This window comes from Salvelinus alpinus, chromosome 4, assembly GCF_045679555.1.
Source record: "Salvelinus alpinus chromosome 4, SLU_Salpinus.1, whole genome shotgun sequence".
NCBI classification, from domain to species: Eukaryota; Metazoa; Chordata; class Actinopteri; order Salmoniformes; family Salmonidae; genus Salvelinus; species Salvelinus alpinus.
The window spans coordinates 25,582,280-25,599,113 of NC_092089.1; the positions used below are offsets into that span (position 1 = coordinate 25,582,280).

The window sequence follows — 16,834 nt, forward strand, 5'->3', positions numbered from 1 at the left end:
AACACAAGACTAATTGCCTCCCACGTCTTCCCTAAGCATATGCAAACAAGACAATTGCCTCCCACTCTTCCCTAAGCATATGGAAACAAGACAATTGCCTCCCACTCTTCCCTAAGCATATGGAAACAAGACAATTGCCTCCCACTCTTCCCTAAGCATATGGAAACAAGACAATTGCCTCCCACTCTTCCCTAAGCATATGGAAACAAGACAATTGCCTCCCACTCTTCCCTAAGCATATGGAAACAAGACAATTGCCTCCCACTCTTCCCTAAGCATATGGAAACAAGACAATTGCCTCCCACTCTTCCCTAAGCATATGGAAACAAGACAATTGCCTCCCACTCTTCCCTAAGCATATGGAAACAAGACAATTGCCTCCCACTCTTCCCTAAGCATATGCAAACAAGACAATTGCCTCCCACTCTTCCCTAAGCCTATGCAAACAAGACAATTGCCTCCCACTCTTCCCTAAGCCTATGGAAACAAGACAAATTGATACACGGAGGTTTCCAATTCAATCTAATGATAGGTAACACAACTCTAATGATAGGTAACAACTCTAATGATAGGTAACAACTCTAATGATAGGTAAAACAACTCTAATGATAGGTAAAACAACTCTAATGATAGGTAACAACTCTAATGATAGGTAACAACTCTAATGATAGGTAACAACTCTAATGATAGGTAACACAACTCTAATGATAGGTAACAACTCTAATGATAGGTAACAACTCTAATGATAGGTAACAATTCTAATGATAGGTAACACAACTCTAATGATAGGTAACACAACTCTAATGATAGGTAACAACTCTACAGACAACATGTTCAATTCTAATGATAGGTAACACACAGACAACATGCTCCATATTCAATTCTAATGGTAGGTAACACAACTACTAATGATAGGTAACACAACTCTACAGACAACATATTCAATTCTAATGATAGGTAACACAACCCTACAGACAACATGCTCCATATTCAATTCTAATGATAGGTAACACAACTCTACAGACAACATGCTCCATATTCAATTCTAATGATAGGTAACACAACTCTAATGATAGGTAACACAACCCTACAGACAACATGCTCCATATTCAATTCCATTTGGAGCTTGTGAGCGTTCTTTCCCCCTCTCTGTTCATTTCATTTCACTGTGAAGATTGAATCAAGGCAGACATCTGAACAATCAAGGAAGGAGGACACTCATATAAACATTGAGTACAGCAGAGCCGGGAGGAAAGGAACTGGATGTTCAAGGAGCCAAAATATCATCACCATCATCATCAGTCACGGCTTGACAAAACACACAGTCTGTTCTGCTGGGGAACATAGAACCAGGCCTGGTCTTTATAGACTGTCTGTTCTGCTGGGGAACACAGAACCAGGCCTGGTCTTTACAGACAGTCTGTTCTGCTGGGGAACATAGAACCAGGCCTGGTCTTTACACACAGTCTGTTCTGCTGGGGAACATAGAACCAGGCCTGGTCTTTACAGACTGTCTGTTCTGCTGGGGAACATAGAACCAGGCCTGGTCTTTACAGACTGTCTGTTCTGCTGGGGAACATAGAACCAGGCCTGGTCTTTACAGACTGTCTGTTCTGCTGGGAAACATCGAACCAGGCCTGGTCTTTACAGACTGTCTGTTCTGCTGGGAAACATCGAACCAGGCCTGGTCTTTACAGACTGTCTGTTCTGCTGGGAAACATCGAACCAGGCCTGGTCTTTACAGACTGTGGTCTAGTTCAAACAGAGCAGATGGACTCTCCCCTACACTGTTATCATGTGCATATGACAAATAAACTGCTGTCATGCTTTGCTAGAAAGAGACAGCAAATTCAGAGAGTAAATGGAGGGCTGTCAGGCCTATATTCTATGTGGCTGTGCAGTCCTCATTTAGCCCACAGTATAAATCACAGTAAATCATTTGTTCAAATGAAAAAGATAGCAGCAGCACATTTCCTGAGTCTAAAAATACTGAGATGGAAAGATAAACAATGAGAGTAGCTAGTAGAGACATGACCTTTTACTGGAGTCAAACACTGGTTCCGTTTATTACCCCCCTCCCTGAACTCAACTAGAACTCCATCTAGAGCGATAAGCATCAACCCCGGGGTCAATCCAAAGCTATGGGAATAGCAGCAGACATATTTATCTGTCAGGACCATCCTGATTCAGGAAGCTCAGAGAAGTGCCTGAAGAAAAGTCAACTGCCAATGATTGGATGTGCACAGATCTGACTGGCAACCTTCCAGACCACAGAGTGTTGACTGGCGTCCAGACAGACGTTCAGGCTTAACACAAAGGAGAGATGTGGTAGTCAGAGGTCTGGCTCCTATTCAGATGTTTACAGCTCATCTGTTACATAACTAAGGTTGATAGACAGAGGTCAGCATCTGTTCTGGAGAACACTTGTTAATTAGGATGTGTATACATGTGTGCGGGACTCACTCTTTGCAGGCGTTGGAGACGTGGGTGGGTACAGTGTATTTACAGTCCATGATCATGGTGAGGGTCTCGCTGTCGTTGGCCTCCTGGAAGGGGGGCTGTCCACACACCAGCATGAACAGGATCACACCAAGACTCCAGATATCTAACAGGAGGAAGAGGAGAGAGAGAAGGTGAATGGATCATTCTGCTACACTAGAACCTGGCTGGGTACTGTAGAACTATCTGTAGGTTCAGAGCACTGTGTTCTGTCAGCCCTGGGATTCTGCTGGCCTGGGCTAAACACAGTCTGGATTCCCCCTGCTGCGACTACCTTGGTGATTAAAAATCAAATTGTAGTGGGTGTGTGTGGGTGGGGGGGGGGGGGGGAATTAACCACACAGACCCCAAACACCCCAGCTCAACCTTCACATCACACCACTGTGGTTACCCACTCCAATTTTCATACCGCCCCAACAGATCCACAGATGATGCAAATCTCTATTGCACTCCACACTGTCCTTCCCCACCTGGACAAAAGGAACACCTATGTGAGAATGCTAATTCATTGACAACAGCTCAGCGTTCAACACCATAGGGCCCTCAAAGCTCATCAATAAGCTAAGGACCCTGAGACTAAACACCAACTGCAACCCGGACTTCCTGACTGGCCGCCCCCAGGTGGTAAGGGTAGGTAACAACACATCTGCCACGCTGATCCTCAACACGGGGGCCCTTCAGGGGTGCGTGCTCAGCCCGGAGTCCCTGTTCACTCATGACTGCGTGGCCGCGCACGACTCCAACACCATCATTACATTTTCCGATGACAACAGTGGTAGGCCTGATCACCGACAACGTTGAGACAGCCTATAGGGAGGAGGTCAGAGACCTGGCCGTGTGGCTCCAGGACAACAACCTCTCCCTCAACTTGATTAATACAAAAGGAGATGATTGTGGACTACAGGAAAAAGAGGACTGAGCACATCCGTCCCAATTCTCATCGACGGGGCTTCAGTGGAGCAGGTTGAGAGATTCAAGTTCCTTGGTTTCCACATCACCAACAAAATAACATGGTCCAAGCACACCAAGACAGTCGTGAAGTGGGCATGACAAAACCTATTCCCCCTCAGGAGACTGAAAAGATTTGGCATGGGTGCTCAGATCCTCAAAACGGTTCTCTGCTACCACACGGCAAGCAGTACCGGAGCTCCAAGTCTAGGTCCAAGAGGCTTCTAAACAGCTTCTACACCCAAGCCATAAGACTCCTGAACATCTAGTCAAATGGCTACCCAGAATATTTGCAGTGCACCCCCCCACCCCACCACTGCTACTCATCTATGCATAGTCACTTTAATAACTCTACCTATATGTACATACTACCTCAAATAACCGGTGCCCGGTACCCGTACCCCCCTCTATATAGTCTCACTATTGTTATTTCACTGCTGCTCTTTAATTACTTGTATCTCTTATTTTTTTTGAATCTGCATTGTTGGTTAGGGGCTCGTTAGTAAGTATTTCACTAAGGTCTACACCCATGGTATTCGTCTCATATGACTAATAAAATTTGATTTGATCACTAGCTAAATAAACCTGAACTAGAGTTACAGATATGTCGTCAGCTCTGCTGGGCAGCAGTAAACGTAGAGATGTGTCGCCAGCTTTTGACCAGAGCCCTAGTCCCTATATAGTGCACTACTTTTGACCAGGGCCCTAGTCCCTATATAGTGCACTACTTTTGACTAGGGCCCTAGTCCCTATATAGTGCACTACTTTTGACTAGGGCCCTAGTCCCTATATAGTGCACTACTTTTGACTAGGGCCCTAGTCCCTATATAGTGCACTACTTTTGACCAGAGCCCTAGTCCCTATATAGTGTCCTACTTTTGACTAGGGCCCTAGTCCCTATATAGTGCACTACTTTTGACTAGGGCCCATAGGGACTTCTGAAATCCGCCTGTCAGAGCTGATACTGAAGTCAGTTATTTAAGTGCAGCTGTGATTCAACCCGACTCGGAATAAGGAATTCATTATTACATAAACACGTACTCTATCTTTAATTCCCAGCTTGTCTCAGAATTAGTCAGTCAGATACTTGCAAAAAGCACTTAAAAACAGAGATTACAATTACAATGAGGATTTTAAATAATTCTCATTAAGCCTAGATGCCCTCAAAAACTGAACTAAGTCGCAGCGTATAGCCTAGCCCTCATTGCACAAACAGTGCCAGTTAAAGATACAAAAACAAAAATAACTGTAGCTAGGCCACAAAACACTTTCAAATCCTCCTGGGTCCAACAACCTGTTCATCGGAGGATTTGAAAATGTCATGTAATGGAACTGTTAACTAGGTCACAGGATGTAGGAATGTTGCAGAGGTCCATGTGTCACTGAGGAGGGTTGACTGCCCAACAGCAAAGGGTGTCAGAGGCTGCTTGTAGTTGTGTATCTGCTGGGTCTTCTGTGATGTGTTGTATCATTCAAATCTCCTGTTGATGTCTGATGCCAGCAGCTCCAGGGAGGAAGGTGAAACTAGTCCACAGGGCTCCTCCTTATTTCTCAATGAGATGAGGGCCTGCCTCCCTGTTAAAGCTGCGGTCATATTATTACTGCTGCCTCTAGAGAGGCATCCAGGAGCTCCTATTCCACCTCAGCAAGCTGCAGCGGGATGGAGGGAGGGAAGAGATGGTGGGAGGGAATGGATGGACGGAAGGAGGAGACCGACGGACGGACGGACGGTTGGAGATGAGGGATACAGTCTGCAGTAGCCATGATGCACATCAAGCCTCCATCCCCACCACTTGCAGCTCTGCCACGAGCCTGGCTGATGAAATATTACCATGGTGTTTTAAGGGGACGGTCCCCACGATGTCAATGAGTACTCAGTGTTCCAATGGCATGCTGTTTTGGGGTTCTCACAATGAGGATTTGCTACATGCAGCTAGTGTACTTTATTAGACAGCGCTAACCTAATGTAGCAGGCGTAAAATAAACACCTGATTCCCTACATACTAGTACCGACAAAATAAAAAATTTAATTATATATATATATATATATATATATATATATATATATATATATATATACATATACACATATATGTTTTTTTTAACTGCTGAGAGGTTATCTTCTGCACTGTTCAACCAATCACGTAAAATGTGGAGGAGTTAAGATGGACGGAAGTCGCTGGCTGTCTTTCCATTTCCTCTGAACAGCAGAACATGTAGTTGTTGGGGACTGGGCGGAGCCTAGACGGTGGTGGGGTTGGCTCCCCATCCTCTAATAGGCTGGTGAACTACTCTCTCTCCCTCTCTGCACCGACTGGGAATCAGACTGGGAATCAGGCTCTCTGTATGCCACCACCAAGACTCACTAGCGGGACAGTTTAAAGACCCTGTCCCAGCAAACCAGGCTGCTAGTTTGAGTGCAGTAAAATGTTTTTGCTCAAAACGGCGACACTTTTGTACCAAGGATATTGTTTTTTCAGATTAAAAATCAGACAATAGCCTATATGCTAACCTAGCTTCAGCATATCTCTGTCATTCTGCATGCAACCCACTAGCCTGTGGTTACATTTACTGTATAGTGAGAGAGAAAACAACCCTGACCCTTCTGGGGGGCCTTGATGCCTCTGCAATGTTTATTTCTCAGTGTGTGTGTGTATACATATTTATATTAGTCGTGAGATGCGAGAACAGTAGCAACAGTGATGAGCTCCAATGGGATTTGCAGGAAAGCCATGCCTTGCAATCAGGAGGCCCATTGCTTCATTACAGCAAATAGAACACAACGTTCTGAAACCGTGCTTGGCTTCACATCATGCCAATCACACATGCAGTCAACTTTATTTTCCCATCATCAAAAAGAGAAGATTTCCATGCTGTGACCCAGATCAGACATCCTGAACCCAGACTGAGCCCTGTACAGAAATGACTCCCTGCAACTCTCCTATCTCTGTCCGTGGAGGAGCGCCAGATTCAATCCAACCTGCCGTGCCACTGTTTATACTGCCTGTCTACAAACTAGCTAGGACCCGCAGGAAGGCGCACACATTATTTGACCAAAAACTGTGGGTATCAGTACCTGTAGGAAGAGTACCTGGTATTTCCACAGTAACCAAAACCCTTCTGTGAATTAATTTTGACCATGGGGGAAAAAGCTAGATCCATGTTAAGGCTGCACACTATTGCATAAATACTGCAATGTGGGTTCAACTGAATGAGTCAGGTAGAAGGTTGTGTTTTAACTTCCTTAAGTCAGCATTTACTGTCTGTCTGCTACACATGAACACAACGCGTCAACTGGAAGAACACTTCAGGTTCAGTATTACCTCTTCCCCTTCACTTCAAGACCAGTGACCCTGCTAGAAATGGACCTGTTGGTGACAAATCTAGAGCTGTTGCTGGCCCAGGTCTCTTACTGAGACACTTGAAGTCAGCCACAGCCTGCCAGCCTGTCCCTGCCACAATAGCTCTCCTTGTCGTCTCCAGCGTGTTTCCATATCAGGCTTCGGTCTCAAAAATAGCCATTCTAACACAGCCCTGTCTAAGGGGACTGTTGACATTAAACTCTAAATAACAGGCCTAGTTGAATGTAGGCGGTCTGAAGAGGCAGTGGGATTTTCAGTATTTGCATCTTGTCTTAGCCTAAGTATTGTCAATCAATAACCTTGAGAATTGTGCAAATATCCCCAGTCAGACAGACAATCATTCAGTGTTGACAAGTGGCTCATTTTTATAGTGCCAGCAAAGGTATGTGGACCTGTCCTTTAACACTGAAATAGGATACAGCGCTGCTGTATTGTGAAGCTCCTTATCAATGCTTTGTTCAAGTAGAGCAGTGGTTCCAACTCCGGTCCTCCAGTACCACCAACAGTACACATTTGTTATTGTAGCCCCGGACAAACACACCTGATTCAACTCATTGAGGGCCTGATGATTAATTGACAAGTTGAATCAGGTGTGTTTGTCCGGGGCTACAATAACAAATGTGTACTGTTGGTGGTACTGGAGGACCGGAGTTGGGAACAACCCTCACATTTTTTCCGGTCCTGAGCAAATTTCAGGTCTGCTGAGCGCAAACTTGAACATTGTGAAAATTCTGTGTAACTTCCAGCACACGTTAACTGTGACACTGAAGCTGTCTCCGCTTTAAGTTACAGTTAACAGTGGCCTATCAGAGTGGCCTACCATCAGAAACAATGGAGAAAGTGTATTTTAACATGGAAATAGCTGTTCTATCATTCAGCCTATAGTAGCAGCCAATGTGTGGTGTTCAATGTAGACCTACATTCCATGAGGCTTTTGAAAAAAACATGACGGGCTTGATATGAACCTGTTTATCCACTTGTCCTTTAGACAAACGAGGGGACTGAAAATGTAGTTTGTTGCAAGAAACCAGTATTCAAAATAAAATGCATTATTATTCCCATACCATTATTACAGAGAATCAGACAAATTATGCTACCCACGGCCTATTGGCTACTTAGCTTATTCAAGCCTGTCTCAAAATACAACTATGCTCCCGAGTGGCGCAGTAGTCTAAGGCACTGCATCTCAGTGCTAGATGTGTCACTACAGACCCCGGTTCGATTCCAGCTGTATCACAACTGGCCGTGATTGAGAGTTCAATAGGGTGGAGCACAATTGTCCCAGCGTCGTCCTGGTTAGGGTTTGGCCGTCATTGTAAATAAGAAATTTGTTCTTAACTGACTTGCCTAGTTAAATAAAATAAATATAAAAATGTAAGACAAAATAAAAGAACTCTTTAAATCCGACTCGTTTTTAAAAACGTCTAGAAATGTACACGTTCTGTGCTCTTGTAGGAAGCAAATCACTCCCCTATTGCTGACTACAAATTCTCTCTAACTGGGCTAATAACTCACTAACTAGCAAAAGATATGAACAAAATGTGCACACGTGGCTATATGCAGCTCTTGCTTTGATCTCAAAACAAGCACATCTACTCACAACCACAGTCATAAACACAGATCCATATATGGCAATGGTCTATTTGCATATAGGCCTACTGCAGATCTGATTGGTTAAGCCACATCGGTCTGTGTAGAGTACAAGCGGAGTTGTGCCCAATAGAAACCTACTCCTACCTACAACAAAATATCTTGCATAGTTTGTTTTGTTGCATTGAAAGTGGCTAATATTGCGCTGATTCAATCACAATTGCCACAGTTAAGGGGAACGTTGATTGCCACAGTAAAAGGGAAACGTTGACAATGTTAACTCAACAGTAAAAGAGAAACATTGATAGCGTTAACAGTGAAAACTCTAGAAAGTTGAGTGAAGTTCAATCTCATGCTTGTCACCATGGGCTGATATTTCTTCAGCGCTCTCTGACTGCTGCGTGCACACTCACAGCTTACAGGGAACATTGGTTGGCAACCACTGAAGTAGAACACCAACACATTCTCCTCGGTGCTCACAACTCAACTTGTTTATCTCAGGGTCATATGTGCATGCAGAGAGAGACAGGAGTGCAAAACTCAAGATTTGACATCTTTTGAAAATGTAGAAATGAAAAAGGCTGAGTTTCAAGTTCCATGGGGCGTTTCCCCCTCTCCTTAAATGTCTCTGAAATGAGCAAATGATCCCATTGCCACCCCCCCAGCACCGTACATACATGATGACCGGGATTGTCAGAACACGCCAGAGTCAGAGCTTTGAGGCAGACTAGTAGTAATCTTCACAAGATACATGAAGTAACAGAGCACATTGGATCTAAAATAACACTAAAATGTTTTGTGCCTTCAGTTAATGTATGGATGTAAAAAATAAAAAAAATAAAAAAAGCAGACATTGAATATCCATTTGAGCATGGTGAAGTTATTAATTACACTGTAGATGGTGTATCAATACACCCAGTCACTACAAAGACACAGGCATCCTTCCTAACGGAGATGCCAGCAGAGGAAGGAAACTGCTTAGGGATTTCACAATGAGGCCAGTGGTGATTTTAAAACATGAACAGATGGCTGTGAATGGTAGAAACCTGAGGATGGATCAACAACATTGTATTTACTCCACAATACTAACCTAAATTTTTATTTATTTATTTATTTATTTTATTTTACCGTTATTTTACCAGGTAAGTTGACTGAGAACACGTTCTCATTTGCAGCAACGACCTGGGGAATAGTTACAGGGGAGAGGAGGGGGATGAATGAGCCAATTGTAAACTGGGGATTATTAGGTGACCGTGATGGTTGAGGGCCAGATTGGGAATTTAGCCAGGACACCGGGGTTAACACCCCTACTCTTACGATAAGTGCCATGGGATCTTTAATGACCTCAGAGATGATTGAGTGAAAAGGAGGAAGTCTGTACAGAAGTAAAAGCATCCAGTTTGCAACAAGGCACTAAAGTAATAATGCAAAACATTTGACAAAAGGAATTAACTTTTTGTTTTGAATACAACATGTTGGTTGGGGCAAATCCAACAACACATTCCTAATTATTACTCTCTATATATTTCAAGCATGGTGGTGGCTGCATCATGTTATGGGTATGCTTGTCATTGGCAAGGACTAGGGATTTTCCAGGAATAAAACCCCCAGAATGAAACTAACCACAGGCAAAATCCTAGAGGAAAACCTGGTTCAGACTGCTTTCCACCAGACAGTTGGAAATGAAGTCACCTTTCAGCAGGAGAATAACCTAAAACACAAGGCCAAATTTACACTGCTGTTTCTTACTAAGACAGTGAATGTTAATGCGTGGCCCAATTACAGTTGACTTAAAATCTGCTTTAAAATCTATGTCAAGACTAGAAAATACCTGTCTAGTAATGATCAACAACCAACTTGACAGAGCTTGAAGAATTGAAGTCTAAATATTGTACAATCCAGGTATGCAGCGCTCTAAGAGAGACTTAACCCAAACGATTCACAGCTGTAATACCTGCCAAAAGGTGTTTCTAAGATGTATTGACTCAGGTGGGTGAATACTTAACTAATCAAGCTAGATTATATATATTGTATAATTTTTCATATGTTAGAATTTGTCTTCCACTTTTACATTAGAGTATTTTATGTAGATTGTTGACAAAAAAATAACAATTAAATCCATTTTAATTCCACTGTGTAACAATAAAATGTAAATAAATCCAAAGGGGATGAATACTTATATGTACTGTACATCTTCCTGGCTCCATTTCAACGTGATGATTGACAAGCACTCAAAAGGATTTAACACAAGGCACAGAAACAGCAGCAGGCAGTGATTATGGAGAGGATTTCTGTGCCAATGTTAACAGGGGCATTGGGGTGTGTAGTTTGCCTCCTGCGAGTGACATGAAGAGTAACAGATGTTGAGAGCAGCGAGGCAAAAAAACAGAGCAACCTGATTAATGCAGACAGCCACGTATCTCTCATACACACAGAAAGACACTTATGCATCAGTAGTGCTCAATCTCTGTAAAACATGTAGATAATGAGTATGATGAGAGCGCAGAGACCCCAGGAGATGTGGAGATCTCACCACTTGTCTTGATGAGAGAGCAGAGCCCCCAGGAGATGTGGAGATCTCACCACTTGTCTTGAGAGAGAGCAGAGGCCCCAGGAGATGTGGAGATCTCACCACTTGTCTTGATGAGAGAGAGCAGAGCCCCCAGGAGATGTGGAGATCTCACTAGTCTTGATGAGAGAGAGCAGAGCCCCCAGGAGATGTGGAGATCTCACCACTTGTCTTGATGAGAGAGAGCAGAGCCCCCAGGAGATGTGGAGATCTCACCACTTGTCTTGATGAGAGAGAGCAGAGCCCCCAGGAGATGTGGAGATCTCACCACTTGTCTTGATGAGAGAGAGCAGAGCCCCCAGGAGATGTGGAGATCTCACTAGTCTTGATGACAGAAAGCAGAGACCCCAGGAGATGTGGAGATCTCACTAGTCTTGATGACAGAAAGCAGAGACCCCAGGAGATGTAGAGATCTCACTAGTCTTGATGACAGAAAGCAGAGACCCCAGGAGATGTGGAGATCTCACTAGTCTTGATGACAGAAAGCAGAGACCCCAGGAGATGTGGAGATCTCACTAGTCTTGATGACAGAAAGCAGAGACCCCAGGAGATGTGGAGATCTCACTAGTCTTGATGACAGAAAGCAGAGCCCCCAGGAGATGTGGAGATCTCACTAGTCTTGATGACAGAAAGCAGAGCCCCCAGGAGATGTGGAGATCTCACCACTTGTCTTGATGAGCAGAAAGCAGAGACCCCAGGAGATGTGGAGATCTCACTAGTCTTGATGACAGAAAGCAGAGACCCCAGGAGATGTGGAGATCTCACTAGTCTTGATGACAGAAAGCAGAGACCCCAGGAGATGTGGAGATCTCACTAGTCTTGATGACAGAAAGCAGAGACCCCAGGAGATGTGGAGATCTCACTAGTCTTGATGACAGAAAGCAGAGACCCCAGGAGATGTGGAGATCTCACTAGTCTTGATGACAGAAAGCAGAGCCCCCAGGAGATGTGGAGATCTCACTAGTCTTGATGACAGAAAGCAGAGCCCCCAGGAGATGTGGAGATCTCACTAGTCTTGATGACAGAAAGCAGAGCCCCCAGGAGATGTGGAGATCTCACTAGTCTTGATGACAGAAAGCAGAGACCCCAGGAGATGTGGAGATCTCACTAGTCTTGATGACAGAAAGCAGAGACCCCAGGAGATGTGGAGATCTCACTAGTCTTGATGACAGAAAGCAGAGACCCCAGGAGATGTGGAGATCTCACTAGTCTTGATGACAGAAAGCAGAGACCCCAGGAGATGTGGAGATCTCACTAGTCTTGATGACAGAAAGCAGAGACCCCAGGAGATGTGGAGATCTCACTAGTCTTGATGACAGAAAGCAGAGACCCCAGGAGATGTGGAGATCTCACTAGTCTTGATGACAGAAAGCAGAGACCCCAGGAGATGTGGAGATCTCACTAGTCTTGATGACAGAAAGCAGAGACCCCAGGAGATGTGGAGATCTCACTAGTCTTGATGACAGAAAGCAGAGACCCCAGGAGATGTGGAGATCTCACTAGTCTTGATGACAGAAAGCAGAGACCCCAGGAGATGTGGAGATCTCACTAGTCTTGATGACAGAAAGCAGAGACCCCAGGAGATGTGGAGATCTCACTAGTCTTGATGACAGAAAGCAGAGACCCCAGGAGATGTGGAGATCTCACTAGTCTTGATGACAGAAAGCAGAGACCCCAGGAGATGTGGAGATCTCACTAGTCTTGATGACAGAAAGCAGAGACCCCAGGAGATGTGGAGATCTCACTAGTCTTGATGACAGAAAGCAGAGACCCCAGGAGATGTGGAGATCTCACTAGTCTTGATGACAGAAAGCAGAGACCCCAGGAGATGTGGAGATCTCACTAGTCTTGATGACAGAAAGCAGAGACCCCAGGAGATGTGGAGATCTCACTAGTCTTGATGACAGAAAGCAGAGACCCCAGGAGATGTGGAGATCTCACTAGTCTTGATGACAGAAAGCAGAGACCCCAGGAGATGTGGAGATCTCACTAGTCTTGATGACAGAAAGCAGAGACCCCAGGAGATGTGGAGATCTCACTAGTCTTGATGACAGAAAGCAGAGACCCCAGGAGATGTGGAGATCACCACTTAGCTTGAGCACAAATGTCCCTGGTGTATAACGTGGTGGTTGGTGTTTAAGTGCATCCAACTGAGTTGGCATAAAGACGACAAAATTGGCAAGTCATCACTGGCAGGGAGTAGAAGAATTAGACTTGGGCGGTGAGAGCCTTGGGAGTCACTCACTGTTGTGCAGCATGCGCCAGGTGATTTAATTACATTATGGAGTTCCACCACTAAAATGTTTGCCAGATTGTTAACTTAATAGCTGTAAGATATCTGTCTAAAATGTGCTAAATGCTCTGCAGTTGTACATTTGGTTTGCTAATTTATTAGCTAGTTAGCTTCTTCCAAACATCAAGCATTCGCTTGGTAACAGCAGAGAATCCCCTTCTGGATCAAGAGCCTTGCTGTCTAATATTTGTTTTGTGCAGCAAACTGAAAGCATTTTTTTTGTTACTCGTATAGTTTAGGTCAGAAACTACTAAAATGTTCGCAATGCACTGGTTAGCATTTAGTTAGTATTCTACATGGGATTTTACATGTACTTGTTAGCATTGCTAACCTTCAGATTAGTATCAGTGGGATTTGAAAACAGCGCCCCTTGTGTTCAGTGTCGGTATTACCGAATAGGATACCAAATATCTGAGTATGGCAGAAGGTCAGTATGAAGGTATGACAATCTGGATACCTCCCAAGCGTAAGAAGCACACAGTTAACCTAAGACGTGAACAGCCACTATTAGCAGCCATGACTGAACTTCTCTCCCCACCTCATCCCCTGTCAAGCAAGTCCATCAACCAGGCCCATCACCAGAGTAGGAGCTGCAGCTCGTGGACAGTGAGGTCAGTGAATCAAGCCTATGGGGCAGAGGCAACACTGACTAGGGTTGAATGGCGGGAACCCAGTTACTGAGATTTACCGCCAAAAACAACTCCCTTTTCCCGGGATAAATAACAGAGAAGTGTATATGAACAACATGGAACTGTTCAATTATATGCGGTGACTACATTTGGCTTCTCTGTGGCCTCCGCATGATGAATCATCAACGCTCCGGGGGGGGGGGGGGGGGGGCCCATCTCAGTATGAACTGCACTCAGTATAGAGGGCCGTTCACAATGTATGTAGACCTCATCATGGTAACTGAATGAGCATCTAACTTACCCATCCAACTTTCAGGGGTCACCTTATTTTTTTGTTAAGTTTTTATTTTATTGCAGCGCTAGCACTCTCTCAGTCTCTCTCCCCGTTCAATTACATCCTAAATAGATCATCCTGTTCTAGATGTCCTGGCTTACCTATTTCAGGTAATAAATTCAATGCACTATTAGCCTTATATTTAGCTAATTAATGATGGGTTATGCATAATAAGCTTCTAATTTATAGCCTTTGTCTGTTGCTCGCACAATACTCACGTACCTGTGCTCCCCTGGCCTCTCTCCTTAAAAAAAGTCCTCAGCTCTTGGAGTCCCATGCAGGAAAAGCCAGACTAGAATAGCTTGCTGGACACATTTTTTTTAGCATTTCTTACACCAATAGGCAATTTGAAGGAAGAGGGACGCAAGCTCGTTTGCTGAATGTTAAACACAGCATCAAATAGAACTCATGGGTAGTTTGAAAGAAGAGCGAACGCGCGGTGGCGATAGGCTATAGCAGTTATTTATTCAGACCCATAACCATTCAATCTTCGTGAAGAGAAGTGAAAGCCTTCTGCATCTAATTCTAGTCCTATATTATACAAAGGATGTCATTAGAATGATGAAGATAAGGACAACAAAGTGTATTTAATTGAACTGCTGAAACCAAGGAAGGAATGAAGCAAAACTAGAGAGATAGGCCATAACAGGTATTATGCGTCAGCCTACAAATTATACAAATAGGCCCTATTATATTTCTAAATTAAAATCTAATTCACTAGCCTATACTTGTAACTTTTTAGGCCACATTGTGCTGCACCAGAACCGCATGTTCTTTTCTGCGTTATCATGATTTGAACAATGTGCGTAATTCCAGTTCATAAAATACTGTACTCTATTGTAACTGTTCACACTAAAAAAAGATTAGCCTACTGGGGCTAGTTTCATTTATTTACCCAACAGAGCATATAGCTAGCTACATCTATAGGCTTTTATGTTTTTCTGTTGTGCGTAATGTGCAGTATAGATAACCAATACATATATGATATAGGCTAACGGTACAATCATTTGGGCTTTTTTGGGCTAGGGCTCATGAAAAAGTCTTTAATGTAGGGCTCAAAAAGTCTTTAATGTAGGGCTCAAAAAGTCTTTAATGTAGGGCTCATCAGGCTCAGGTAGCGTCAGGCTTTCATTTTCGATCAAAGCTCTAATCAAATGCAGACATAGGCCTATGTATATGCTTTATAATGCTATTGAATGACACTTCTGGTTTGGGCAGGAAATACCAGGTTAAATCAGGAGAATAAATCATTTATTCTCGGGATGGAACGCTTGTAAAACACTGACCCCCCAGACTGACTTAGGGCCAAAGAAGACCCCACCACGTCAAGGTACATCAGTCAGTTTGATCTGAGGTCTGAGCCATTAGAACGTATGCATCCCAAAACGGCACCAGATTCCCTATTAAGTGCACTATACTGGAAATATGGTGCCACACCATGGGAATCAGACCGTAAATAAGGTCTTCACAGGAGGAGAGCTTTCAGGGAACGTAGGTAGTAAAAACTGAAAGTCTAGTGGGCTGGTAGTGACATAGGATCCTGCAGAAAGACAGAGCACGGACCTCTAACCCCATAGTTCGTATATTAGCCAGAGGTGGCCAACCCTAAAGCCGGGCGTACACTGCACAATTTTCTTCCTGATTTAGCTGTCCCAGACAAGTTGAGATCGGAGACAAAATCCCCACGTCGTTGCCTACTCGGGTGCGCGGACGTCGCTGACCCTCGTTTAATGCAAGCTACCGATCCAGTCTTTGAGCAGTCCCAGACGTTCCGATATTTTTGAACACGTTGGTTTTTATCTGAACAAAATCTGCAATGGTCTTGCAGTGAGATGTGCAACAACTAGTTTTTAGAACGATCAGCAATAGCCAAATGAGAGCTTGCCAGAGAAAAAGCCAATGAAGACGTATCGCATCACCCAGAATGTATAGACTCAAGCAGGAGCGATGAATACTACTAATATGCTTTTTGTATTTGCAAAGAACCAAAGTGTCAAAACATTACAGCTCTGAAGTTCACAAGCAATGTTATTAGATTCAAAATGTATTGGCTACATATTTGAAGTCTGTATGGCAAGTGTGAATGTCTGACTGAAAACATTTTAGGAGGCTGCTTTGTGCCACAGTCTGCTCTAGCTACGTTAACAAATCACATCACATGGTTTTCGCTAGACAGTGTGGTATCGAGAATCCTCACAACCTTCCTCGTGTGTTTCTCTCATCCAGGGATGTACGGTATTCCCATCTTGGTACACAAGGGGAGCTAAAAACACAGAAAAAAAGCCCATTGGTCATCTATTATAAGAATACTAACAAAACTAGCATAAACTAATAGCAAATTTAAATAGAGGCTGCTAGCTAAATATGCTAACGAGCGCAAAAGAAAAAACTAAATGACAAAAACAGGCAATCCAGCTCATAAAGTTATGCAAGTATAAGCAGTGAATTTGGGCAGTGAATGTTTATACTTTAAGAACTTGCTACCAAACTCCTGTGTGTATCAGACAGAGATTCTCTAAGAGATTATTCTGAAGTGGACAGGTGTAACCATGTTAAGTCTTATCTTATTGGTGATAGTCATTTACTCTGTCTCATTCTGTAATGTGCCAT

The 16,834-nt window shown here is 43.8% G+C and overlaps 1 protein-coding gene across 2 annotated transcripts in view; it reads right to left on the reverse strand.

Moving 5' to 3' along the window:
• snrka (SNF related kinase a) overlaps window positions 1–16,834 on the reverse strand; it is a 50,090-nt gene that overhangs the window by 22,929 nt on the left and 10,327 nt on the right. For both annotated transcript variants that reach the window (XR_011674546.1, XM_071396277.1), the window contains exon 3: window positions 2,464–2,605. Coding sequence is in view for 1 of the 2 variants with exons in the window: in XM_071396277.1 (XP_071252378.1) it covers window positions 2,464–2,605 (142 nt within the window). In the remaining variant the exon portion in view is untranslated. The remainder of the gene's footprint in view (window positions 1–2,463; window positions 2,606–16,834) is intronic.